Raw genomic sequence first — 27,237 nt, forward strand, 5'->3', positions numbered from 1 at the left:
CAGTTTGAGAGTCTTTTGCGGCACTCGAGGTAAACTCTTCTGCTACATATCCACAGCCACTGAAAGTAAATAAACCAGTATCATTTCCCCATGTCTCCAAATCCATTTCTATATTTCAGTCTATCGCTTTTATGCTATACACCGTACTCCATGAATCATCATTTTTGGGACAGACTCCCCTCAGTTAATGGGAAGCCACTGCATTCTCTGGGTGTCGAATCGGTACCTGGTTCCTAGTCAGCCAAAGATGTCGTACAAATTGGTCTCCTCTATACATACCCGTTATAGTCAGTATCTGACACTGCCGCAAGGCCATATTCTGAAGTGAGCATCTCCTTATACCGATAAGGGATCTTGGCGGGCACACCCTCAAAGGTAGTATCGAGAAGAGGGAAAATGTACTTGTCCTATTTCGCAGATGGTCAGTATGACCGCTATGGAAGTAACGAGAGGGACATACCTTGAACTCGTGATCGTGTTTGTCGTACATGACGCCCTCACCCCTTTCATGACCAGGATCATATCTCACTGCAGTGATATCGATAAACAGTCCAGTCTGCATGTCAACCCATCGAGCATCAATGACATTCCTCCAATCATCTTTTCCGCGATGCTTGAAATGAGGATTTATGTCAAACTGGAAGAAGCAACCATCCGGACATCCATCGTACTGGTAGTAGTAGATGGTCTTGTTGTAGTAGGCGGAAAGAAAGTACATGTCGGATTCAGTCACTGAGACGTCAGCATCCAAGTCCCACGGCATGACCTGATGGTTTAGTTAGAGTATTTCGGTATTGGCTGTTCAGTGCTTCACCTTCTTTCCCCACCACCAACCAAGTAGAGAGCCATGCATCAGCCATGTCTGGACACCTAGATCTCGAAGTGTAGCTAGATATGTCTGCATGAGGACCTTGATGCGTGCATTTTGTGCTGCTGGCTCCAGAGCTTCTACGAAATACTTTAAGTCATAGTGTTGGTGTTCTCTTGGCAGTCTCGTAAGTAAAGTGATATCAACGACGGCCAATATTACTCACCCAGGTTCCCCTAATACTCGTTAACAAGGCCTATTTCTTCTAATTACATCTCATATCGAGTAGAAACTTACGAAAGTATTTTGGTGTTGTCGGCACCTTATCTTCAAACTTTTCAAGGATGTTGGGGACGGTTAGAGCAGTAGCACAGACAAGCCAGAGTGCGGCGCAAAAGGCCGGTAATCTCATGATGAGTATGAATTGACTGACACCTGACCTCGTTAATGCGCGCCGTCAGGAATATAAATCGTGAGGTGACGTGGACTGGCTTGTGAGGATGTTTCGGCTGGATCTGCAGGGGCTGGGAAGGGGTTTGAATCTACTCTGTAAAAGTCAAGCTAAAACGATAGTGATATCTAACGGCCGCGCGTTTAAGTGGTTAAGCCGTTGGTAGACCTAATGCTCAATTTGAGGCAATAGATAAAGAGGTAGATTAAAAAATGAATTGAGTTTGTTGGATGGACAGGAGAAAAGTCGAGTTTCGATGGCAGTTTCAGCGATTCATTGACCAAACATTGATTCAACTGGTGCCCGGTCCATGCTAGAGTTACCTGAGGTGGCTACAATCAGTACGACACTTGGCCACCCTTTATCACACTGGAACATCGAGGTCTTGAACAACAAAAAATGTAGAATTATTGATCCGATCTTACAACTTCTATATAACAATACACATTCATACTACCAGGCACGCATTCAATTGTCTGAGGCGCAGCTGACCGGAAATGGAAACCGCCGTGGCTGAAATGTCAACACGTTCAGGTTCAAGTGCCCGCTTGACAGGGGACCGGGCTTCAAGGGAAGGGAACCTACTGACGCAAGCTCCAGGCCCCCAGACATAAAGTTCCCCAGTCAGAGAAGCCAATACTCCACCTTTTCTCCCGCCTCCGTATCGTATCGCATCACCAGGCAAGCTAGAGCTGGATTGAGCTGCCTAAGCTACCCCTACTTGTCGACAACAACTTGTCTTTATCAACTTTCCTTCTTCTTCTAATCATCTCATCAGCTCAACTGCTCTCCAACTACAAACTTGCCACAGGCAGGTCACCAAATAGACGAATTCCTTCTTTTCCCTTGATAGCTCACGCTTGAGCAACCCGCCCTGACAATGGGCGCGTGGAACGTACGTATGCTTCAACAGTAACCATGATGGGATCTCCAAATTGACAGTTGGTAGCTCTTCCGTGTTCTGGGCGACTTGTCCCACGCCCTCTCGAAATGCATCCTCATCTTCGCCATCCATCGTAACCGCAGCGCCGAGGGTGTCTCCCTCATCACGCAGGTCCTCTACGCTCTAGTCTTCTGCACCCGCTATCTTGACTTGTTTAGAGAGAGTGTGCCGTGGAACATTGTGTTCAAAATTTTCTACATCCTCTCGTCGATTTATATTCTGGCTATCATGCAATGGATCTACCCTCGTTCTCGCGAGCGAGAGGTCTCTTGGAAGATTGGCGCTGTCATTCTTGGCGGCTCCTTCGTCCTGTCGCCAATCGTCATGTTCATCTTTGAGAGAGGTGAACACCGAGGTTTCCAGACCGTAAGCTCAGCCCTTTGATCCCAACAACGAAGCTATGACTAACGTCTTCCAGTGGATGTGGGTGTTTTCTCAAATTCTCGAATCCGTCTGTGTCCTCCCTCAGCTCCTCCTCCTGAGACAGACAACCGTACCCACCGTTATCGACTCCTTCTACCTCGTCGCCCTCGGTTCCTACCGCGCGCTCTACTGTCTTAACTGGTTCATCCGCGAATTCGAAATGCACGGCCGAGGACCCAACATCATTTCCGTCATCTTTGGCGTCATTCAGACTGCTCTCTACATCGACTTTGCCTGGGTTTACTACACTCGCCAGCGCGTCAAGCTTCGTGGTGGCGGTATCGTTGACGCTGATGATATGAGCCGCAGCTGGCTTCTCCGTCGTATCTTTGGCAAGCGCTTCGCCCACGACGAAGAGGACGATGAGGAGAATGGTCCTGGTGGCTTTGATGACGACCAGGGCGGTAACAGGCGCGGGGCTCGTCCCAAGTGGGGAGCTCGTGGTATTTCAGTCAGCGCAGACGATGGTGTTCTCGAGCAAGAACGACACAACCGCGACCACGATGAGCTTGGTGGCCCAGTCGATCCCGATGCCAAGATGCAGGATCCCGATGAGCTTGCGCGAGCGCTTGACGACGATGACGACGAGAATACACCTCTACGACCTGGTCAAACAGAAGGCCAACCCAGTGGTCTCCAGGGCGGCGAAGGCTGGCGCGACTGAGCTCGCAACGTCATTTTTATATGATTTTACAGGATGAGCTCGAAATGGAGTATCACGGATTGTTTACTTGGGCTGTCTTGGAAGGTATAACCCGATTTGTCATTTTTGGTGAAACGTTGAATGTGATGGATGCACGGAATCGTTAGAAGAGATGGAGGAAACGGCACAGCGGGTTAATATGAATTTTATGTTAAATTGTCCTTAAATAAGGTATGAGAAACATTAGCTACTAAAAGCATAAAGGACGAAATTATTAAGCCAGTTTATGATACTTAGACCAGACTTCGCAGGCTCCTTATTTGTGTACCTACCCTAAGACTTGGATCAACTTTGATGCTACGAGAGTATGCAATAGCGAAATTATAACGGTTTATCTTAACGAAGAAGTCAATTACTCAACGTCACAGTGTTAGATCAAAGAAGGGGTTGATGTGGATATCATTCAGGCAAACCTTGCCCATGAGCGTTTCCATGTGCTCAAACAGCAGACATTCCCATACAATCATCACCATGTCCCTAACGGACCAACTCCTCCCAACATTTGGCGCCATCTAACAGGATAGCTTGCCTTGCCAGTCCTGTCTTTTGCAACTCCCATCAGCAGCACCCTCGCCGCGATAAACTCCTAAAACAAACAAACAAAGCTAGACAAGAAGAACAAAGTACAAAATCATATATACTAAAACATAATAGGTTGGAACTTTAGGGTATTTCCTTTTCTTTAGACGAAGCGTCTTTCAAACTCGGCAAATAGCTTTGGGCTGATCTCGTCGCTGCTCATGCCCTCGATTTCGACCAGAACGCCCTTTTGAGCGTAGTGGTTCAGGACAGGCTCGCTGGTCTCTTGGAACTTTTTGTATCGGGCGCGGTAAACTTCCTCGGAGTCATCGGGGCGTTGAATCAAGGGTTCGCCGGTGATGTCATCCATTCCGTGGACCTTGGGCGCATTGAAGCTGGTGTTGTAGACACGGCCAGAAGGTTCATGGACCCAACGTCCGAGAATACGCTCCAGGATAACGGACACAGGTGTCTTGAGTGAGACGACCAGGTTGATGGGAATAAGTTTGTCAAGGGGACCAGCCTGGGATGCTGTTCGAGGGAAGCCGTCGAGGATAAAAGAAGCTGAGGGGTCGTCGGAGGCAGCAGATGGTCTGTGCCCGTCAAGGAAAGGCGCGGCGTTGATGAAAGATTCGACACCAGCATTGTTGTTGAAAGAATGTTGTTCGAGTGCTGTGGCTTCGGATGAAAGGGTCATAACATTAGAGCCATTCTTGGCAAGCCAACCGCGAGTATAAAATTCGTTGGAAATAAGTCGTAGGATTAAATCGTCAGCCACGAGGCCACCAGCCTTCATGGTATTCTCGACCTTGATGCCTATGGAAATAGTCAGCATCATGACAAATGGAGGGGGTCTAGAGTAGCGCCAAAACTAACCGAGTGGTGTTCTATCCTTAACATTTCGACGAAGAAGATCTCCGGTACTGATTTGATTGAGTTGAGGGAAGCGCGAGAGCAAGCGCTCGCTCTGTGTTCCTTTGCCAACACCAGGGGCACCAAAGAGGATGACTCGAGCGGCCTTGTTCAGGTTCATTCTAGGCGACCTGTAACGATGAGGCCGTCGCGAGTAAAAAAGCAATTGAGAAAGTTAGCTTGTCGTAGAAGCTATACTTTGAAACAATTGATGCGCAATAAGTACAGTTGCGGTTGAGCGGTTATGTATCCAAAAAATGCCGTTGCACGATTTAACGATTCTTGTTGAGGTCAATGGTACGATAGTTCGGCGCTGGCGCGGGGAGTTGTTGAGCCACAAAAAGACGAGATGGGAGAAACAAGAATGATTACGCAGGTGGTGGTTTTTATGACGAGGAGAAGGAGTTTATAATAGATAAAAGGATGCAGTCGATAGGTTCATATAAAGATTACAAGATAAAAGAACAAAGGATGAAGAGTAAGAAGAGGAGAGTCGAGGATGCGTTGGAAGGTTGGAAGTGGGGGGGGCCTTAAGATAGGGCGGCAGAAAGCGCAAAAAGATGGTGTTGGTGTTGAGAGTTGAGGTGCAAGGGTGGTACTTGTTTAACACGCAATGACTGGTGAGATGATAAGTACCGGATGATGGAAGGCGGCGTTGAGATGGGTTGTGGGACCGTGCGAGGCAGGAACGGTCGTCAGGGTGGGCACGGTAGTTTCTACCGTGGCTTGCCGACTGTCTTGGCTTCTACGTATTCCATTGAGTCTGGACAAGTCTAGATTTGAGTTGATCACAGTCATACAACTTTGTACAACAAATGACACTTTTGGCGAACATCTTCCTTGATTCTGCTTCTTCGCCGGGACATTTCGGAGGCCGGGAAATGTGTTGGTGGTGACAACAACTCGAATCGGTAGGTATTTTGCCTCAAGTCCGTCCGGATTATCACATCCCAAGGCAAGGGACCGGAAGAAATGGATGAATGTCCCCCGTTTCATTTCAGGGTGTCATCTTGTCGATCTGGGGAAACGGTGCAGCTTTCTCTTGGCGCCATGGATGCTTTCTGCATCATAGTGTATCATTTGCTGTCACCAATCTCTTTGCCTTATTAGTCACTGTTGTTTTATTAATCTATTGCCTTGGAATCCCGCCAGATTGCGATGGACGGTCATTTACCGTCTTGACTGGAAGAGGGTGTGGTATAGAACAAGTTGGTCTCGTTGATCAAGACAAAATCTAGCACGTGTAGTGATTACCAACCAATCAACGAAAAGTGTGTCATCTTGAATTTCCAAGCACCCCGGATTTCCCAAACCCACGGGCTGGCCTGACAGTTTAAGCGGTCCATACCTCGCTTGCCTCGGTACAAATAAGGGCCAATGTTAGTAACGATACCCGTGCAAGCATCATTGTATTCAGCATAGGGTAGGACGTGGGCACGGTTAATGAAGCCGTATTTGTCATGACGTGTCTATTCTCAATTATTTTGTTCTTTTCTTATTTGTTTGATATCTCAGAGCTTTGTGATGGGATACTGCAGAAACATAGTCGCGATTGCCGTGGTCGCCGTCGCTTGTGTATTGTCAAACTTGTCCACATTTGCAGACAACACCACTTGTGGTTTTGTCGTCGGATCACATACACTCCGGCCAGACAACGACATCGAAGCCACATTCTAAACCCAGTGTATAAAAATAAACAACATAAAGATCTAGTCTACATGACTGAGAATAAAATAAATGTTTCGTCTCTTTTACTTATGGCAGATAATTTTGCCAGTATTCCGAGGCCCAGTTCCAAGGTGGCAGTCCAGCTTGGATACTATGCTGCAGCCAGTCAATCGCGATTTGGACAAATATGCCACATGAACAAATAAATGTGCACAAGATGTGCATTATCAAGTTTGAGACTTAATTTGCTGTACAAATCAATTTGACTGTTTGACACTGTTTGACACTGCTTTCCCGGACTTCCAGCCAGTCAAGACAACTTGCTTCGGCCAACTGCATAGCATCTATTTGCATGAAACGAAAACTTGCCGTTCACACATTCCTCTGGATTTCAGCTTCCTGCCTAACAAACGAGAAGAAATTATCTATTTAATCCTATCTCGGGCCAGGTCTCGGACTTTTTCTCTTCTTCATCCTCAGCTTCGTCTTCAGTCTTCAGTCATTCTCTATACACTCCTTTTCAGTTCTCATTTCTGGTATATATCTATCGATACGATTATACAAATGACTCCTTCTTCAGACCGCCCCATCCGCAGCCAGTCGTAGACCTCATGCTGAAGCCCGAGATCAACACTGCCGCGGCCCGTTTCCGCTACCTGGAATGGTTGGTATTGGCTGAGTGGAAGGACAATGACGATGCGTCAATGATCCTAGACCCGAATGAAGATGCTATCTTGGTCACCGATGACAAAGTAAGTACAACAGCTTCGTCAGTCATTCGACCTTGCTAATCTGTGACCAGGTGGAAGCATTCGAGACCTTTCTACCTTATCGGAAACCTTCCTCTTCTTGAATGGATTGCAGTTTCTTACATCAAGATGAACTCAGTCGATCTACCAGAACTAAAGCTGATACTCAACGTCGCTCTGTGGACACAAGTAACGAACAAACTACTATCACATGGTGAGGGGATGTCTGTGCATTCAGATACCATCACACCATGTGCTACTATCGAGAGTCCGGAAGTTCCACCCGTCCGAGAAATAAGGGAAACGGCATTTTCCAACCTGATGACTCACATCATGGGCTTTCACCGCTCACTCTATGAGCCTACCCGTCCTAGAGGCGTCATCGATGTCAACCTGGCTGAACAAAGTAAGTCAATATCTTATTCATATACTATCAATGCCCTACTGACCTTTTCCTGATTCTGTATCCTCCATCTTGCTTCTGTCAAGACCTCCGATGATGACAACAACGGCGACATTGACGTCTTGGAGCCCCCCTCCAGGCACACTGCTGCAACTATTGTAAGTAGAACTTCTACCTAATCAATGTCTTGGTGATGTATTGTTCTAACTCTTGAACAGGTCCAGGAGGACATGGCTTGATAACTTGGAGCCTCTGCCTACTGTCGAGAAGTACCGATCAGGACTGTATGCCTACATCTCATGCTCGAGCGGACCGCTCGTTTACATGTACCCTGGTCCTGCGAGCGAGGACAGCTCCTCACTTACAAAGAGTGACGTGGGTGTAAAGGATGACGAGCTCGGAGGTGTAGAGCTGAAGTGCGAACCCTCACAGAAGCAATGTGGAAAGAACATCACCTTATACGAAGCTTGTTCAGTACCAAGGAACTTGAAAGCGTCAAAGGCTTATGCCACCAAGGGTGACAAAAACCTTTCGGAGTGTGTTGGCAAAGCTCTACGAGGGGAGGAACAACCAAAATTCGGGGCTGGTTCCCATTGGGTTTCGCCTGCGAGACCAACAACCAGGACTATCTCCTTGGCAAGCCCGACGCCATCCGAATCACTATCTTCACTGTTATTGCAAATCCACGATGGATCGAACAGTCCACCATGATTGGCTTGGACTTCAACTGGAGCACAAGATTACAGAAGGACTCTACCAGCGTCGCTCTGCCGACACAGACAAGTCTGGATACTACAGTGCCCAAGTCGGAATATTGAAGCAGGATATGGTGACGCTGACAATTCTGCGATTCATACGCAACGTAAGTCTATCATTTGTTTATCTTCACTCTGATAAGTATCCTGGCTTACGTTCTTCTTCTCTTCATAGGCACTTGGGACCTTCGTCTATATGAAGAAAGAGATCCCCGCAGAGGATGACTGGGCATCGATTCGAACCATGACAATAGCAAAGGGCCGGATCATGAACATGGTCATTGAAGCGGTATTCCGAGACTTTGAGATGGTTTGCGCGCCAGTCAGCGCGCCAGCACGCAAGATCTTCTATGAAACTCCCCAATGCATCAGCCAAACCTTGTTGACCAATGGTTTAACACTCCATCACGCAGGACGCACGTATTCCTAGCGCGTCTGGTTCGCTCTTATCAGTGCATTTGGATGCATACATCGAACGGTGGTGAGGTAACTCATATTATACCGTTCGCCTGAGGTGAATCGAAGGTTGACCATGGATCATCCTCGTCGGAACCAAGCCTTTCCTCAACCCGACAGACCAATCAAGACTGTCATAGATGGTTCACGTATCGCTGGGATGCTCAGACAGGGTGTGGAACATGGTCTATCTCAACAGACAAATACATTACTGGCGGAACTCGCACGTAGTGCTTTAAGCATTTCACTGGATATTCTCTGCAGACATCGATGCGACTCTAGCCCATCCAACGGAGGAAGACCTGGCCGACTTACCGGAATCCGAACCCTTGAAAAAGAAAGCACTTGTTTGCTTTCGGCGTGATGGTGGCTGCTTCTGACGTACGCTTGCTGCCCGTTTACCGAGACGCCAACCTTAGCAGACTCGAAGACAACAATGGTCTGGTACGCCAATTTGAGGAAGACAGGGATTCTTCTGCTACTAAGGAGCTACTAGAACACCAGCTTGTTCATACCCAGTAACCAGATTATGTTGTCAAAGACGATCCATAATTACTTTGGTCGCGCATTTTGGGTTGAAGCCCTAACTACGAAAGAATGCGGACCTATGGTGATCAACACTGCATCTTTTTTGCCTACCTAGCATGAAGTTGTCGCTGAGCGGGTGGACAGGCTGAGTGTCCCCTTTGGTGAATCACACATCCCTCACTGAACCACAACCTTTCCACGCCAACTTGCCGCGGAACACGCCTGATCAAAAGGGTTTGGGGTGGATTATTAGCTTGTCAGGCTCAGACCCTAATCCAACTTCAGGCAACAACAGACCCTTATACGGAAAATGTGGCGAAGAGTTACAAAGTGTGCGCTCAATTGTTCAACAAACGTCAAAATGGCCACGCAAGCTTTACTCGCACTACCATCGGTCGAGAACGACCTCATCAGCATACAACAAAGCCTTTGCTGGAGAATGCATGAATGATTGCGTACATCCCCGCTTTGATTTCGATTGGAATGGAGTAGCAGTAGTCACTCCTGACAACCACGGCAAGACTGAATGCCCTAACTTCAGAAGTATCGAAGACCTCCGTCTTCGCACACAAGCAAGACGTGGATTGGATGAGGCGACACTCTGCGTTATGACAACCGTCGATGTACCCATCAGACCACCAAGCCAGCCCAACACTGACATCACCGTTTATCAATATCGGAAGAGTGTATAGGGGCCCCTTGCCCAGTCCGTTGGGAGCTGCAGGAGCGCAAAAGTCTGTTTGGACTGCCAGAGACGCCGACTGTTGTTGGATGTCTGACTGGTAATGCATATGAGATAGGTCCCATCTCCACAGATCTATCGGCATCCCATGATGAGCAACCTCTTCCTCCGCTTACCAGGATCACATGTATCCCGATTCCGCCGTAAGGAAGGTCTCCTCGCTAGCTTTTACCGACTCGAGATCACCCACCTCCACTGAGAATCGGAATAGCGGCAACCTTCCTGGAGCGCGCCGGCAAAGACGCTGATGCTCTCATAAGCGTCACTACTCTATTACGACATTTGGGACTTGTGTAGCCTCATTGAACTCTTCGACGACGAACTGGCTAGACCTTACCAAGCTCGTCTAGACTCGAACACATGCGCGTCCCCACCAGGAATGCGTATTCATGTGGTAAGTCCCCTCCAATGGTATACCTCGATATATGCTAATTATATTGTCACAATAGATCGATGAGCCTCACTTGGGGACATCTACTGAGCCGCCTACTGAAACTTTTGCTCCAGATGTTAGCTCAGATGGCGATAATATCGGCCAGCTTAATGGACAAGAGAGTCACTTTAGCATGAGTTCTCTTAAAACATCAGAGAGCGGCTAGATGTAAGCTCTAGTTGGCTTTGACGATAACATACTTCCCGGTTTTGCCATTAAGACTATCCAGCGTCTCGACAAAGGCCTACGTTCAGTATGAGCTGCTAAACGAGACCGAGTTCGAGCTGGGAGGAGATGGCGAGGATAGTGACTCCAGCTATCAAGACAGATAGCACGAGATGCCGACAACGATGGAGATGATGGTGAACATGCTGTTGATTCAGAGACAAATACCGATGATATAGGCATCTACGTCTTCGTCGTTCGACCCTGTTCGGGAACGACTGACTCATTCCAGGGCGGAGAGTCCTTAGTCGTGACAGCGAAAGCAACAGCTACACTCTGTCGCCGGCAGACACACGGAACAGTCTAGCAGTAACTCTTCGCAGGCATCTTCTTCGTCGCAACCACCTGGCCCTCCCAGCCCTCTCAGGCTTCTGGCAGTCAGGGTTTTGGCGATTCAAGACGGTTCAGCTTACCTCTCGACTCTCTCGTCTCGCCTATCACTTCACATACATGGGCTGATGTCAAGCCTTTGACAAATCCTTGCATCAATTCGATGAAGAAGATGATTAAGATATGCACCAAGGAATTGATGAACAGGGATAACAAGTCCATCTTGAAGCTTAGTCTCAAGGTTCCTTGTCCTCTGATACAGAATACCGGAGCTGTCGATGTTCATCCACAACCATGAGGCTGATGAGTTCGAAATACCGTCAGTGCTTATTTATATGGCAACTATCAGAAACCTATCAAAGTAGATGTCAAGGTTATATCTGCACTGAAATACCCTGCGTCTAAGGACGAGGGTATAGTGGCAAGTGCGAAGGTCGAAGAACTCGAAACATCAAAAACATCCGGAACATATTCTTTCTCTTCTTATTTGGATGAGATGATGCCTCGAGGTGGGATTCATCGAGCCAGAACTGGTGGACAAATTTGCACGCAACATCCACAGCCTAACAGCGAGTTTTATTGACGAGCATGACATTGACTTCCTCTTACAATGACGGACCATCGTGGTAAAGCGAGGAGAGGGCAATGGCGATGATCTCCCATTTGTTTGGAGGGTGGCCCTTGGCCTGTTCATCTCAGTCATTTGTCCATTGCCAACCACATAGTCGACGGGTTGGTACCATTGCTCCCATTTATTTGGATGCGTGAATAGGTACCTCCTGTTGGCCGCGGACAAGGATCCCATTGATTTGGGGTCCCCCGCGGGTCGCTCTAGCTTTGCGCAACCCTCATTCAGGCGAATCTGATCAGTATTGGAACATTCTCTATTTGAATAGACAATTACACGACTATTGGCCGATGAGCCTTCTGTTGCTTGAGGTGCTTAGGTATGGAGCTTCTGATAAGACTTCCCTACCGCGATACAAGCGTCCTTCCAACTTGGCAAGACTATCCGCCAAACGCCCAACGCGGCGGAACTTCTGCCTCATATCATGGATGTGACCCACCACTTCGATAGCTTCATGCGTTTGGACTACCGATATCTCTACCGATAGGGTTGTTGGTATCATCTCTGTTGTTGAAACAGTCCGGTTTCGAAGCAACAAAAGAAAGCCTAGTTGTTTTCTTGCTCGGCCATGCTTTTTGATACGATCAACGAAGCGACGCGACTAAAGAGCAACGGAAATGGGGAATTTAACTGTCACGCTGGCGGTACAGGTCTAAACCTAGCTGGCGCCCCAGTATTATAATGGATATCAGGGGTTCCCAAGGATCTATGGAGTCTATGGCGAAAACTTGGAAGACTCAGACGACTCGGACAATTCAGACGACTCGGACAATTCAGACGACTCAGACGACTCGGAAGACTCTAACCTAGACATCAAGAGGGTGGCATCGTAGCGTCTTGTCGTGATGGCATGAATACACCTCTTGTGTTAGGTCAGATCTATCACTTCCCTATGCCAGAGGGGACGCTCAGAACTCGAAGAACATGGTAGATATACAGTGGCACCCGAGATCCCTCGGCAGCACCCATCCGGGCCCCTTCAACATCGCCCAGCAGCTAGAGCACCGAACCTACCCACAATACCTGAGAATGGCAGACGTCAGACTCTGTGGCTTCGCGAAGCAATCCACCCAGCGATGACAAGAAATCGGCCGAGACTGTCGTCGGCGCCATGGGCGGTGAAATCAGTTATCTAGTTCTGTTGCGGCATCTTAAGGCATTCGATCATATGGCGTCTCCATCAAGGGTCGCAATCAGGCATCGGGTGGATGGCGTTCACGTTTATACGATGGCATGGAACCGTCCTCTTGTGTCTAACAAACGTAAAGGTACCAACCCAATACACGGCAAAATGTCTCTCTGAGATGGTAACATGCTACTGTAAAGTATCAGCTTCCTGAACTTTTGGGTCACCGAGGATGACCTTACTCAATTTGACAAGAGTCATGATCTCTTTGCACCATTGTATGCAAATACCGGTGGTTTTCTCTATTCCCAGCGACATCGACGTTAAAGGACAAGAGAAAGCCATTCTGCAAGGCGCTGATGTTTGCCTATCAACTGGTGAAGCAAACGAACTACACGATGCCAATTGAAGCAGGTTTCACCACAGAATATTATGGTTCGCAGTCTTGGTATCAAGGATAGTGTACTCCAAGGTCTTCTCACTATGCTTGCACAGATGCCAGACATGAATCAGGTCTGGATTCCTGCGGATCTTTGAAGTCCTCTGGAATCGGAACCCTAGACTGCTTCATAGAGTTGAAAACAACAAGCCACCTGACTGGACCATGGATCCCCTCTAGGCTGTGGAGGCCGTCACAACATCAGCACCAACGGGTTCGAGAAAATGGTTAACATGGTGTCTTTAACAAGCTCATGCAATATCTGAAATGCTACAACATCAAGCCACTCTGGACACAGGATGTGCATTCTAGTCATTTACCAACCATTGCACTGGCGACAAGGGCCAGGCGTTTCAGTGGGGATTGTTAGAAGGTTACGACGCTTGACAAGACGAGCGACGATCACCTTATTCCAATGCATAGATGTTCCTTGCCATACACGAACTATGATCAAAAAAACACATCAAGAGCGACTGCACCACGGTCAAACGGGCGTTGCTCGACTTCACCATCGACTTACCAAGGCAGAGATTGAGCTCACCAGGTCAACGCCTCAAGTGTATGAGAAGAGTTGTACTGTCGCTTTTATCAATGCTTCACTGTTTACCGGCCCTTTCATGTTATCAGACACAACCACAACGAGCTATACATCATACGATGCTTCCGTTTTACCCTCCACCCGTGCGTCCCGGAAACCGACAAGGCTGACACTTCTGTGGCCCTGCCCACTTACGACGATATTCTGATGCTATTGTTCTCCGATTCTTGCCGGAAACTCTGTGGAGTTGTGATTGACCTTTCGTTTCTTCTTTGCATGCGATGTCTCTACTCCAAGAGCCCGTTGAGAGTCACAGACTGCCAACACCAGCCATGGTGCCTGAAGAGTCCGTTGGGGACCCAACGACTAGCCGGTTCATCCACGACAAACTCCATTCTTTGGCCAAACCGTCATTTGGAAAACCGAGAACCCTATTGGCATACCGCAGCAGACAATGGACGAAATTTACAGGTTGTCAAAGAAAGTTAACCTGGAGGGGGACTTTAACTTCTCCGTATGTCGCTGCAGAGAGCCGAAAAGTACTCGGAGTTCGAAAAAGATCTCCAAAACCGGATGCAAAGAGAGTTCGAAAATCGAAGCACAGATACGAACCAAATTCAGGAACGTAGACTGTTCAATCAGTCGTTGGCAATCGACGCCGCAAAGACTGCCAGTAACAAGAAGAAACGCAGTCTTTTTCAGAACACCAGCCTTTTTTGTACATAGGGACGAGACTCCCATGGTCATTTAATAACTGTCGGACATTCTCAAGAGCCATGGGTCAGCTGAATGACTGCACCCACTTGTGTATAACTCAGCCAGAACATCCGTCCCAATCTTCCCTTACGTCGCACATCTATGATGTCGGGATTCCAAGTTCCACTCTGACTATCCAACTCAATTGGACCATGACTCCCATGAGTTTTTGGAAGAATTTTGGAAATGTGTCAAGTCTTTCCAGAATGCGGTGATTCAAAGCTTTGTTATCCAGGGTTACCATCCAGGGATTACCGAATTTTCCATCCGAGCCTACGAGATGAATGTGAGATTTGGGCGCCCATTTTAGATTCTCGAAGGTCTGAACCGGAAGCTTTTCAACCCAACTTTCCTAGCTTTGATGCGCTTGAGAAAGTCTGTTAATTTCTCATGGCCATCGAATACTCTCGCCATACTACAAACCACGTCAGCCCACAGCGCCGACACGCCCATACGCACCCAAAGCCAAACGATTCACCAGCGGTCGACGATGGATTGGTTTGTAGATGACAGCAATCTCTATCTTGGGTCTGAAGTTATCTGGAAGAACCAACAACGCAACGGCACTTCGCTTCGCAAACGGCCGAGTAATAGTGTGGGGGAGAACACGGCAAACTTCGGATTCGAAACACAAGCAAGTTATACAACAAAGTCCCTCAGTTTCCTAGGGAAGAAATCAAGCTGGCCGACATCATGTTTATTGATGATGCCGAGATGGCCGACAGCAACTTGGTCATGATAGTCTCACCGAGGCTAAAATGTTTCACGACAGGTTGCATCTCCCGAAGATGGTGTTACTGACACTGCGGGGCATTGTAATTATACATGATGAGCTCACCGATTTCCCACGGGACACAATCCTGTAAGGACCAAATCGGTGAGTGTTAGGTTCCCTCTCGAGACCGATAACGGAGCTATCCTCATAGCCTTTTCTCTAGTCGATCGTCGAAGTGGAAAGAGAGGCATTCTCTCCACGAAGACCCCGCGGGCCCAGGACAAGACACCATGGTTGAGCTACTATAAACCCGTCGACAACACCGACCAGGACAACAGTGACGACGGTAATACACAGCCATCCCAGCCTGATGAGGATACCGAGATAGCACAGGTCGACCGGCTGTTTTCTCTCATTTCAGAGGTCGCAAAAAAGGCCGACAGGAGATGTGAAGTTGCAAGTAAGTCACTAATTATTATCCACTTCACAACATCGCTAACATCGTAAGAAGCTTAAGGTTACAACTGGTACAAGCATCGGAAAGACAACGCTGATGATTCAAAGAGCACTCGGTCTTCTTCATCAAGCAGGCAAGCTTTCAAAGCCGCGACCTGTTGTGGGAACCACGTCATCTTGACGCCTGTGTTAAGCCATAAGATCAAGGCAGAGGAACTATGTCCCTTGAAGACCAAGTACTGCCATTTATGCCTTGAGGACTTCGCATCCCGCAAGAAGCTTCATAAACACCTTCGTCTGGGATATGAGACCGCGACTCGACAGACAGACAAAATGTCTATTTGCAAGGGCAGGAAGTCGCTGTACCCCCAGTACTCAAGCCGCTGCCTCAGATGACAGACGGCAACTACACTCATCTTCATAGGTGGCCTACACGCAACTGCTTCGTATTCATATTTGTTCAGACGGTTGCTCAAACCGCCGTCTTCAAGCGAATGGCTACAACGAACTTACACCAATGTGTCAATCTCTCAACAGAGAAGAGCACTCCATCCACCTCATCCCCTGTGCCCTTCATCCTGTTAGAGTCTATTAACTTGGGCTACCTACGCAGAGAAGGTGGATGAGAACAACGAAGTCGAGGATAATGAAGATGGAGGGGACAAGGTGCATGGCGTCGTCTACTGACGTCGTCGCAGGATAGATCCAGGGTCCTGAAGACCTGGATAATATCCTGCCTCCTCCACGATACGCGGATACACGCCAGGCCTTATTCCAAAAGCAGTCAACGGCATGACTGCCAACGAAGTCGACGAGTTTCTGTACCCGAACGTCAAAGCGGCTGTTCAAGAAGCGATCCAGAGGAACTGAGCGGAGGAGGGGTACCAGGGACACAATGGACAACTTGGGATTCGCTATCAATGTCATAAAGGGCACCTTCAGCCCTGACGGATACACAGACTTCGACGATATTCACTACATCCCATTTCAAAGCCTGCGAAAGCCCTATCAAACGATATATACACGAGATCGGCACAAGAAAGATGATCAGAATGTGTTTTCCATCTTTACCACACTTTCGTCCATCTTGACCACACTTCCAATCACCCATAATGGCTGAAATGGAAGACGGAAGAAAAGGTCCACGATTTGGTCACCGCCCTCATCGACCAAGACCGCCCGGGTACTGGAAAGTCGTTCCCAGTAAACTGATCAGACCTCGACACCAAGTCGTCGGGATCAGGAGTACGTTGACCTCGCAATATTCTGCTATAATAGCTGAACTGGACATAACAGTCAATAAACTTGGGCCCTGTAAACAGGAGCTTGACGGAGGGACTGGGCTGCGCCTATCAACCACAATCGCCGCGATTGAGACGTGAGCATCCGAATCACTGACGATGGTCTCATGGCACGACCTTCTGAAGATGTTCTCAGAGTTCATCCACCCACACTCCAATCCTGAGGATGAGTCCCTGGCGATGAAGAAGTATCCGATCCTGAGAATGTCGGAATGGAAGCGAAAGCTCAGTAACCACCTCGTCTTTATATGAAGACTAGCATCAAAGGAGTTCACTCACACGTCAGTTCTTATCATCTCGGATCACTTCTCTACGTTCTCACTTGGTCAACATTATCGCAAACATCCGGAGTAAGCTAGACACAACAGAACCATCACAAGGAAGAGGGACTTTCCTGGCGACAATCTCGTCGCGGACCCGAAGAGTACATTCGAAGACCTAACGTACGACACAATTCTAGATGCATATGAGACGGGTGTGTCGTTCGTCATTCACGGCGGACCTATCTCATGATCTAGCAAGAGACAAAGCACCGTGGCCATATCGAAAGCCGAAGCTGAGTATTACGCCATGTCACAGGCAGCGAGTGAAGCTATATGGATCAATTCTTCTTGGAAGAGAACGGAGAACCCGTTTACTCAACCCATCACGATCTACTGTGACAAATATGTCCATCTACGGGACAGCAGCACGAGTTTTCGCTGTCGAGCGATTTTAAAGAATGGACTGACAGACCTCCGTTATCTTGAGGACAACAGCTCCCCTGCGTTTCCTCTGACCGATCTTCGCTTACGCAAGGAAATACATAAGAGTGCAAAACACACAAGATATCTTTCGTGCAGCAAGATGGTGGCACTTAGAGTTCCCCGGGAGATGCTGGCTGCGAATGGAGATGCGCCGCACGTACATGAGAAGGTCTCAATGGTGGAAGATGAGAACAGAATTTTTGCTGTTGTATTCCGACTCCCAATCGATATTACGAAGAGCACCTCGACAAAGCTGCGCATTTGGCTCTTTGGCGGAAGTTATCAACATGATCTGGCTGGAAGGAGTTGGCTTCTTCCTCACGTCGGATTGTCAACACCAACGCCCGGCGGATCGCGTACTATCATACGCCAACGCTGATATTGGGATACTAGAAGACTACGGCAATGAAATGCGCCTTTTTAAGGGAGACACAGACATTTACGTTATTCGGTCGCAGATGCTGGAACACCAGCTCATTCATATCGCTGGCCCATCCATCTGATCAGTGATGTCGGCGCTGAAGGACATCAAGCGCTCATCTTCATCTGAAAGTTTGCCTGCGCCGCCACCTCCTACCCACCTGGCTATCCTTGTTGCTCTTATTGATTAAGGGGCATGGATAAATACTCTCATCAGTTATTCACGAAGGTAGACGTTCAGCTTCGGGAGCAGGTGACAACAAGCTGGCGGTACGAACCCAACGCTGGAACTGGAACTATCACAGCTACGCGAACTGGAACTCCGCCTAGTACCTCAACTTCGGTTGCGGATCGAGTCTTATTTCCTTGTGATTTCCTGCAGCTTGTCACGAATGGACCTTTTGCTCCTATGATCTAGGGAGCAAGGGATATGGCCACCAGAAGAGATGTCAGAGGGACATGACTGGTCGGTTCTGAACCACAGGTCGTCCTGAGAAAAGAACTGAGACCTCGATATGTCCATCAAGGCTGGCATCCCAGCCCTTATAATGATCGGCGCGCCGATCAATGTGCATTTTCCTCTTTCTTTTGGAATTGGGTACCGTCGCTCCCATTAACTTGGGGGTGCGGACACATCTGGATGCGGATGGGATCCTGTTCGCTTAGAGTTCCTCGCGGTTCATTATCGCTCATTGAATATTTGTGAGGTTTTCTATATTTTGGTCTCTGACGAGGATGACTTTATGATCACCAAATTGCATCGACGATACATTGTTGAACATCGCATTCCCAAAGTACAGGGTCTGGGAATGGCTGCCCATTCGACACATTTCTCACTCCCCCGAGACAAACACGTCAAGGGTCAGAAGACGAGGGAGTCAGTATCCTCAGTCAACCACAAAGGCCAGGTATATGACAAAAGTCCCTATCATCTATTATAGTCGGAGAACTAATTCTTGACGGAATAGATTGCAAGAGAGATCACTTTGTTTCCACCGATACACGAGGGTATCTCTGCTGCGGTAAGAAAGACGTTTGTCGCGAGGGAGACAGCAACCAATGATCATTACGGGCACATCTTTTGGTCAAGTCGCACACATCATCCCTTTCGCCTGGAACAAAGGCGACACCATCAATCCGACACACTTCATATACGAAACGTGCCCATCAAGCATCACGATCGACTTTGGCACGGCTCTATTGCGCCGAAGCAGAGGGAGAAGACTCCCAACCCTATCACTATCTAGACAGCAGATGTGCGGAGTCCCATTACGAAATGAGCACTATTAATGAAGCAGACGACCCATTTCTTGAAAACGAACTATGGTTATAGAGATGGTGTATCACAACTAGATGCCTCCTACCCGACATTGACTTGTTCATGTTCCGGTCGGTGTAAAGGCTGGCGACCAGGATACCAGCATCCCGGACGCTGACATGACGATATGGAGTTGACGTCGTATGGCGCTGGGTGCGGAACATCAAAAGAATGCAAGTCGGAGTCAGAGCCACGAGTTAGATCATTGCTAACACTTATGTTCAGTCGTCAACGCACCTTCGATTGCGTGTACCCTAGACCGTTTTCCTTTTGACCCTCGCGGGATGGCCCAAGCCTACAGGCACCATTAGAAGTACGTCGGAGTCATAGTCATGAGTTATATCATTATTAACATTGTTTTTAGTCGTGGTCGATAAACACATGCACTCGAATGTACACGAAACATCACTGATTGTTCCTGGACCTGAATCAATTTAACAAGGATTCTCATACTCGCAACATTTGTTGAAAAGGGGCTTTCTTTCTTCACGCAAGAGCAGAAGAGCCGCAATTATACGCGGATGTGGAATCGCTACTGTCCTGCTCAACACCCACACCCCGATCATATCGGGTCACATGGCTGAGCTCAGAATCTCAAAACTCATGAGACTTTCGTGGACCTAGTTGATCACTTGACTGTCCTTGGGATATTTGCTGCCTCAGTCAGGCCGAAAACATGATCAGCCTTAACGATGGCCTGCACTCCTACTGGTCACATGCCCTTTTCGGGTTACAGCAATGGCCGGGCATCCAGCGCAGAGCACTGCCAAGCAGACGGCGAGAAGTTGGACGCAGTGCTTGACCTTCAGTATCATATGATGCAAGTTGCAGCCATGAGCGGAGCAGCGGGAAATCCGGATCTTCTCCTTGCCCCCGCATCTACATTGCACCCATCCAAGACTGTCGAGGCCATGTGCCTTTTGAACGGCATTAGTACCTTGTGGGCTACCAAGCTATCACTACCGAAAGAATTCTATACAGTAGATTGGGGCTCTTCCCCCTTATGGCCTGTTGGCTACGGCAGGAGCCAGAAAGCTTATCCAGAGATTCCAGACTGCCTGACGATGGCCCATGTTCCGTGTAGAACTCGGCCTCGAATCAACATTGCGAGAGAGTGCAGCCATCACTTCATCGACTGCCACAGCAGCGTCTTTCCCTATGGGTCTTATCTTGCTATTTTCTTTTTCTGCTACAGCAGACTTGCTGAAACCCCGCCAGCGACTAGCGAATTGATCCTCAGCAAATGGCATAGCATCCACATATAGGGCAGTACCGAGAGGGTTGCAGATGCCTCAGTTATGGAGGTTGGACACCAACATGGCCGAACGTGTGAACATCGAGTTGGCCAACCCCGAACGGGCCCAACTTTTTCCTCACTCAGCAGTGCAGAATAGGGATGCGATCCAGGTCACTGCTGACTACTGGCGGATGGTATTCAACTCAAAGTAAAGTTGCTGTTAGGTAGAACTGATGCCTAGACACTGTTTGTGTTTGTTGAAGGCATTTCTTTTATCTATCTTCTTAAGTATTACGGGGGAGATTTCCAGTTATCGCATTCGCAGGTATAACACAACACCTTCTGCGCTATACCCCGCCGTAGCCAACTCAGCTCAATCAATGTTTGCGATCACTGGAGAAAGGATGACAAAACGGCACGAAGGATACTGAGCTTGGAAGCGCAGTAGCCGAAAAAGGCATCGCAGAACGATTCGACCTCATGAGACAGTGCAGTCACCATCCCAGAGCCTACTTGAGTGCCCACCTCAGCAAACTTCGATCTTCATATAGCAAGATGCTGTACTTGAGAAGTTTTTCCACTTTCTTGGGAAGCACTGTGACCATGCGCGCCGCCTCAGACTCATTTTACATGAACCAATGATATGTGTACCGAGGTCAACTGGCCTGTTCTCAAATCATATCTCGAAGAAGACAAGGTTGCTTTTGAGGATCTGGAGTTGCCATGTGGTGTTTGTCATGACACAATGACAGTGCTATGGGATTGTACAAAAGAGACCTTCTTCAGCCGTCGTCCAAGCTGACAAACTTCCTGTTACTTATAACGGCCTAATCCACCACCTGGTGTAGTGGCAATGAATGATATTTCGCAGGATCAGTTTGAAGAATTGAGGGACACCAATGTTCCATCGAAAGCAAGTGCCTTCGAATATCCGACAGACAAACACAATCTCCCATCGAGTCCTTTTGTCAACACAACTCACAGGTGATAAAAGAGGCAAACTTTGTCAGCGAAGATATCCAAGAGGATCCAGCTGACGATGAATATGACGACGGGCGATGATTGCAAGCCAGAGCGCCTCCATGGGCAATTATACATCTCACACGGAACAACAGTCAGACTGTGGCTTCTCGTTCTGCCTGCGATCTCGCCGTGTCTGCTCACCATGGCCAGTTGGCTACTCAGTTTCGCACTCCCACTATCGGCTCGGTATGTCCTCCCTAGCTAGTATTGCCTCTAAATCTGACCGTCCTCCAGGCTGATAAGGATTGACCATTGGCGTGATTCTTGGTTGCTTTTTTGCACGATCTGGATAACAGTGGCTCTGCCTAGCGTGCAGTGTGTACCGTCTTTTGGAATGTCATTCTGGGAGCGATAAATCCTGATGGCGCTGTCAACGTTTGACTATCTCCTACTGGCGTTATCCGTCGCCAAGCACATTCACGAAAAGAAGATGTCTGGTAATATTCTAGTCCCCCAGGCCCCAAAGCACCAACTTGAAAGCGGATGTTGAGAAGTTGCCGCTATTTTATCGCCATGTGTCACCTGCGCTCCTTCTCCAAGATGAACCATTGCCACCCTCATGAAGCGAATTCCATGCCCCAACATGGACACAATTACACGATGAAAGGGTATCAAATCCAGGTCTTGAACCGGAAAACGAAAGATGCTTTTGAAGAGAATCTGGCAAAGGTTGGCTGCGCAAAGATCAACAACAGCGCATGGTCAGTGACTTGGGTATGCCCATAGTGTCACAATTCCCTTCTGATCATCCATTTGATGGCCTGACCGTACCAAAATACCACCGCTTCCGAGTACGCAACATGGAGTGATACGTGATGACCCTGAGAGGAAGGATCGTCACATACGCTTACATGAGCTAGTCATGTGAGCGTAGGTAGGTCTCTGAGACCTCCTGGTTCAAGACCTGCTCCCACAAAAATAAAATAATCATCCTCTTTCTTACCTACTGATTTCGTATCACCTTGTGATTCCGTATCATGGAGTCGCGCATTTTATACAGCCCGTATACCGTTGGTATCCCGACGAGGCTAAAGACATACTCCACGCATACTGCAATTTCGCCAGAGCGATGCTGAAGAACGGCTCATTGTTATTGCCGGTGATCCATCCTGACGGGTTCAAGAAAGGATGGGAACTTTTTGCCTTTAAATTGACTGATGCGCCTCATGGATGGAAGGAGGGAGCAATATTGAATGAGAAAGATGGAGAGAAATCAGCTGCAACAACTTCCATTTACCCTCAGTCAAGTTGTGTCTACCCTTCCAGGTCTTGACGAATGGATCGCCAGGTGGATGTTTGTTTGTGCCGGGGGGGATTTAGATCTGGAGGGCGCAGAAGTCCAGAGAAACAATATGTCACAGGTGATGGCAGATAGCCTCGCAATGGGTGTTTTGGGGGATAATAATGACAAGATCTTGGGGGCGATTACAGAGCAGCATAAATGTGTGGGCTGGGTATCAGGGTGAGAAGGTTTAGGGTACAAAAATAAATAAAAATAAAGATCTAATCTAAACTGCCTAAACTGACCTAGTAATTTCGTCCTTTCTCCAGTGGTGACTTGATTGATACCATGATGATTACGCCGTAAAGAGAGACCAGAGGGATGGTCAGTCGTCATAGAAAACAAAGTAGAGTTCAATTGGACGGGCAGTCTAAGAATTGTAATAGAAGACACTTGATTCTTTGATGGTGCATGTATTTGTAGTTCCCCGAAGTTCTTGACGCTACAGCCACCGTCGGAGCTAATTTGTCGGGGAAAAACGTCCACAATTAAGCTTAGTCGTTGGTGCGACGAGAAAAGGAACCATAGAATAATCTTAATTTCAAGCTTCTTTTCTCTACATCCCCAAATAAAGACCACTTTGTTAGAGCTCACTTGTAAGTCGCTTACTTCCTGATTCGATGCTGACATGTCTAAACATCCAATAAGAGTGCGACATGCATGTAATCAATCGCAATACTCTTTTATTTATTAGCAAGAATTCGTGATGAATTGGTAGACACAGCAAGTGCGTCATGATCATTTCTCAATTGCCGTAAACACATCCCGAACACTCGGATCGTGGGCATACGTACAAACATCGGGATGTGGAGGGTGGATCATCTCCAAGTCAACCTCTTCTCTTCTCCAACCCTCAAGTTTGCGCTTGACTCTTGATATTTCCCAGCAATAGGGTCGACTCTTGACTGATCAAGTCTCCAGTCTTGGCCATCCGATATATCCACAGTCAGTGGTACCCGTTACGTATATGATACCCTTCCTACAGCCCCCATGGGTATTGTCCATGGATACTCTCCGAGCAACTGGTTCATAAAAAAGTCATGGGATTTAACAAAAGGGCCGAAAACTTATATGGGATCCCCGCATGTTTAAACGGTTTAGAGCATGCATCCGGTTCCTGTCCCCAGATTATTCCCCGCGTTTGTGCTATAACACCACCCGAGTCATGCATAGACTCACCCGTTTAGTCACCTACTTCCACCCGTCTATGCTTGGCATCGCGGGAAATGTCCTTCTTTTTACGTAGTCTATCCTTTCTATTCCGATGTTTAGCCATCCTTCCCGTGTAGGGACCGTCGGCAAGCATCGTGATTGGGTCGGTGTATACAAGCTCAACTCGGATATTGTGGTTTTCATGGGAAGAAAGAGTACGGCACTAGAGATGTCATGTTCAAAGGTTGAGCTAGAGTATGCAAGGTTCTAAATGATCGGTCCGAATGAAGAGGCTCATGATGGGATGAATTGCCTAACCTAGCTGAGGGTATCTCCTACGTCTTGGGGTACAAAAATAAGTAGTCTAAGAAGTATGATCCATGGAGGATAGACCACTCTACTAATTTCGTCTCTTATTCTCCCAGCGGCCAACTGGACTCACGAGACGATGAAAAACTTGGACATAAAGGCTTGGCGATGTGAAGAGAATTTGACAGCAATCAAGTATATAAAGTGAATGTCCTTGTCTAGATCTACTCGACTCAAGGACTCGCTCTCCCATCCACTACTACCCTCTTCATACTTCACCATGTGGTCCAGTCTCCTCCTCTTGGGAGGTGTCTCTATGAGCATCGCCAACCCAATCATTCGACAAGATGCTCACCCTGCCTACCGTAACAAGACTCTCTGCATCGACAAGCGTGTCGATGACTTGATGTCTCGTATGTCTTTAGAAGAAAAGGCAGGTCAGATGTTTCACGCTCGCACCGTCGTTGTCAACAACACGTTTGATGAGACCGTACAAGGATACATCACTGACAAGCGCATCACCGCCTATGTTTTGAGCGGTGGTGTGAATGACGTTCGTGGTGTCGCAAACTGGTACAACGAGCTTCAAAAGGTTGCCCTCAGCACACCCCTTGGCATCCCCATCACTATTTCTTCCGATCCTCAGCACGGTTGGACAGATGAGAATGCTGTGAGTGTTGTCGCTCAAGGCTTCTCTCGGTGGACTGAGCCTCTTGGTCTCGCTGCTCTGCGATCACCCGAGCTAGTCCGTACTTTCCACGAGATTGCCCGAGAAGAGTACACTGCTGTCGGTATTCGACAGGCTCTTCATCCTCAAGTTGATTTGGCTACTGAGCCGAGGTGGGGCCGTATCACTGGTACCTTGGGTGAGGATGCCAACTTGACCAGTGCTTTGGTGGTTGAGGCTATCAAGGGTCTTCAGGGCGACAAGATTGGACCTCATTCAGTTATCGCCACGACGAAACACTTTCCAGGAGGCGGAGCGATGGAGAACGGAGAGGATTCTCACTTTCCTTGGGTAAGTAGAGCTTCAAATGGTTCCAATATCGTCTAACAATGTTGTAGGGCAAAAACGCGACTTACCCTGGAGACAACCGGGAGTATCACTTACAACCCTTCAGGGCTGCCATTGCTGCTGGCACCCGTCAAATGATGCCTTACTATTCTCGTCCCATCAACACCTCATGGGAGGAGGTTGCTTTTGGTTTCAACAAGGGTGTCGTCACTGACCTTCTCAAGAAGGAGCTTGGCTACGAGGGCATCGTCGTTACCGATTGGGGTATCGTTACTACCCGATTCTGGGGTCTGGAGGATGAGACTGAGCTCGAGCGTGCTCGTCGTGTTATCGAGGCTGGTTGCGACATCTTTGGTGGTGAGACCAAGCCCGAGCTGATAATTGAGCTGGTCAAGAAGGGTCTCGTGTCAGAGTCTCGCATCGACGAGTCTGTCCGCAAACTAATGAAGGAGAAGTTTGAGCTTGGTCTCTTTGACAACCCCTTCGTTGATGTTGACAGAGCCGCCCGCATCGCTGGTAACGACTACTTCAGCCGTCTCGGAAACGAGACCCAGCGTCGCGCTTTCACAATGCTTACCAACAAGGACGACATCCTCCCTCTCCCTCTCGCCGCTCTCGATGCCAAGTTCTACATTGAGGGTATGGAGGCCGAGGCCCTCGAGCAGCGCAACCTCACCGTTGTCGATAAGCCCGAGGACGCCGACTACGCCTTGCTCCGTCTCGCCTCACCTTTCAAGCCCACCACTGCCCCCGGTCTCCCCGCCATGATCAACAACGGCAGTATCGAGTTCAACGCCACAGAAAAGGCTCGCCAGGCCAAGATCTACGCGACTCTGCCCACCATTGTTGATATCAGATTGAACCGTCCCGCCGCCGTTCCCGAAGTCGCCGAGAACGCTGCTGCTCTGTTTGGTAGCTACGGCAGCAGCCACGATGCTTTCCTGGATGTTGTTTTCGGCACCGATGGTTGGGGTCCTGAGGGTCAATTGCCTTTCGGTATGCCTATTTCTCAAGCTGCTGCTGATGCGCAGTTGTCGGATGTGGCGTTTGATGGAGAGGTTTTGTTCAAGTATGGACATGGATTGAGATATAAGGATGTTTGTGAAAGCAGCTAGTGTCATGAGATTATGAGATGATAATGATAGTTTGGCCGATAAGAGCCGTTATAAATATGAGCTATTTACCAATCACTACATGCTGGGAAGTGAGGTACATTGCGTTGTTGTTGTTTTGCATGTATGTTCTCAAACGAACACCGTTTTACTAACTAACTCTGATGATTTCGGCCTGAAAACTGTTCCTGCGTGTCTTACTGAATGAGATAATCTAAAACTGTCATGTTTGCGGACTGTCTAGGCTGGCAGGTTAACAGAAAAGCTGACTTCCAAGGCTTAGGAGACAAAAACAAATAACCTAAAAGCGTGGTCTAAACAGCATAAATTGACTGAGCAATTTCGTCTCTTATGTGCGCTACGTTTCTATTACCCTGGACCCTGAATCAACTAACTACTAATTTCGAAACTAATGAATCAATGGGAAAAACTGTCCAAAGCGTCTGAAGCAGTGTTTCATAATCTCCGAGACGACTAGCCAATGCTGGCACGACAACTCAGCTAATACCTGCAAAGCAACCTTGACAACCCATTGAGTGTGGAATGAGGCCAGAAAATGATTGTCTCTATTGCATTGTTAAAGAAACTCGGCAGAATGGCCCGATACTACGGAGTG

At 48.1% G+C, this 27,237-nt stretch overlaps 11 protein-coding genes across 11 annotated transcripts; 9 read left to right on the top strand and 2 right to left on the bottom strand.

The window, feature by feature from the left end:
* Window positions 1-180: 180 nt before the first annotated feature.
* Window positions 181-1,220, bottom strand: FPOAC1_012545 (uncharacterized protein; the record flags this gene model as incomplete). Its single annotated transcript, XM_044856898.1, has 6 exons — window positions 181-226; window positions 280-407; window positions 461-766; window positions 815-983; window positions 1,035-1,044; window positions 1,106-1,220. The coding sequence occupies 6 exons, from the start codon at window positions 1,218-1,220 to the stop codon at window positions 181-183; spliced, it is 774 nt and encodes a 257-aa protein (XP_044704211.1).
* A 919-nt stretch (window positions 1,221-2,139) lies between these two features.
* On the top strand, window positions 2,140-3,289 carry FPOAC1_012546 (uncharacterized protein; the record flags this gene model as incomplete). Its single annotated transcript, XM_044856899.1, has 3 exons — window positions 2,140-2,154; window positions 2,209-2,568; window positions 2,621-3,289. 3 exons carry the CDS (start codon window positions 2,140-2,142, stop codon window positions 3,287-3,289), a joined length of 1,044 nt encoding a protein of 347 aa, XP_044704212.1.
* Window positions 3,290-4,010: 721 nt separating this feature from the next.
* FPOAC1_012547 (uncharacterized protein) lies at window positions 4,011-4,880 on the bottom strand (the record flags this gene model as incomplete). Its single annotated transcript, XM_044856900.1, has 2 exons — window positions 4,011-4,663; window positions 4,724-4,880. 2 exons carry the CDS (start codon window positions 4,878-4,880, stop codon window positions 4,011-4,013), a joined length of 810 nt encoding a protein of 269 aa, XP_044704213.1.
* A 2,158-nt stretch (window positions 4,881-7,038) lies between these two features.
* FPOAC1_012548 (uncharacterized protein) lies at window positions 7,039-8,764 on the top strand (the record flags this gene model as incomplete). The annotated part of the gene is made up of 6 exons (XM_044856901.1): window positions 7,039-7,179; window positions 7,237-7,582; window positions 7,719-7,737; window positions 7,798-8,279; window positions 8,326-8,441; window positions 8,510-8,764. The coding sequence occupies 6 exons, from the start codon at window positions 7,039-7,041 to the stop codon at window positions 8,762-8,764; spliced, it is 1,359 nt and encodes a 452-aa protein (XP_044704214.1).
* Window positions 8,765-9,939: 1,175 nt separating this feature from the next.
* On the top strand, window positions 9,940-11,177 carry FPOAC1_012549 (uncharacterized protein; the record flags this gene model as incomplete). Its single annotated transcript, XM_044856902.1, has 6 exons — window positions 9,940-10,052; window positions 10,358-10,454; window positions 10,510-10,615; window positions 10,673-10,746; window positions 10,822-10,924; window positions 10,951-11,177. The coding sequence occupies 6 exons, from the start codon at window positions 9,940-9,942 to the stop codon at window positions 11,175-11,177; spliced, it is 720 nt and encodes a 239-aa protein (XP_044704215.1).
* Window positions 11,178-15,363: 4,186 nt separating this feature from the next.
* Window positions 15,364-16,332, top strand: FPOAC1_012550 (uncharacterized protein; the record flags this gene model as incomplete). The annotated part of the gene is made up of 4 exons (XM_044856903.1): window positions 15,364-15,412; window positions 15,462-15,710; window positions 15,768-16,077; window positions 16,131-16,332. 4 exons carry the CDS (start codon window positions 15,364-15,366, stop codon window positions 16,330-16,332), a joined length of 810 nt encoding a protein of 269 aa, XP_044704216.1.
* Window positions 16,333-16,818: 486 nt separating this feature from the next.
* FPOAC1_012551 (uncharacterized protein) lies at window positions 16,819-17,088 on the top strand (the record flags this gene model as incomplete). The annotated part of the gene is made up of 2 exons (XM_044856904.1): window positions 16,819-16,951; window positions 17,003-17,088. 2 exons carry the CDS (start codon window positions 16,819-16,821, stop codon window positions 17,086-17,088), a joined length of 219 nt encoding a protein of 72 aa, XP_044704217.1.
* Window positions 17,089-17,106: 18 nt separating this feature from the next.
* Window positions 17,107-18,132, top strand: FPOAC1_012552 (uncharacterized protein; the record flags this gene model as incomplete). Its single annotated transcript, XM_044856905.1, has 3 exons — window positions 17,107-17,236; window positions 17,294-17,357; window positions 17,526-18,132. The coding sequence occupies 3 exons, from the start codon at window positions 17,107-17,109 to the stop codon at window positions 18,130-18,132; spliced, it is 801 nt and encodes a 266-aa protein (XP_044704218.1).
* An 850-nt stretch (window positions 18,133-18,982) lies between these two features.
* On the top strand, window positions 18,983-19,420 carry FPOAC1_012553 (uncharacterized protein; the record flags this gene model as incomplete). Its single annotated transcript, XM_044856906.1, has 2 exons — window positions 18,983-19,081; window positions 19,142-19,420. 2 exons carry the CDS (start codon window positions 18,983-18,985, stop codon window positions 19,418-19,420), a joined length of 378 nt encoding a protein of 125 aa, XP_044704219.1.
* Window positions 19,421-20,183: 763 nt separating this feature from the next.
* FPOAC1_012554 (uncharacterized protein) lies at window positions 20,184-20,756 on the top strand (the record flags this gene model as incomplete). The annotated part of the gene is made up of 1 exon (XM_044856907.1): window positions 20,184-20,756. One exon carries the CDS (start codon window positions 20,184-20,186, stop codon window positions 20,754-20,756), a length of 573 nt encoding a protein of 190 aa, XP_044704220.1.
* A 4,018-nt stretch (window positions 20,757-24,774) lies between these two features.
* Window positions 24,775-26,624, top strand: FPOAC1_012555 (uncharacterized protein; the record flags this gene model as incomplete). The annotated part of the gene is made up of 2 exons (XM_044856908.1): window positions 24,775-25,512; window positions 25,560-26,624. The coding sequence occupies 2 exons, from the start codon at window positions 24,775-24,777 to the stop codon at window positions 26,622-26,624; spliced, it is 1,803 nt and encodes a 600-aa protein (XP_044704221.1).
* Between the last annotated feature and the right edge of the window lie 613 nt (window positions 26,625-27,237).

The sequence above is a fragment of the Fusarium poae genome, chromosome 4, assembly GCF_019609905.1.
Source record: "Fusarium poae strain DAOMC 252244 chromosome 4, whole genome shotgun sequence".
In the NCBI taxonomy this organism is placed as follows: Eukaryota; Fungi; Ascomycota; class Sordariomycetes; order Hypocreales; family Nectriaceae; genus Fusarium; species Fusarium poae.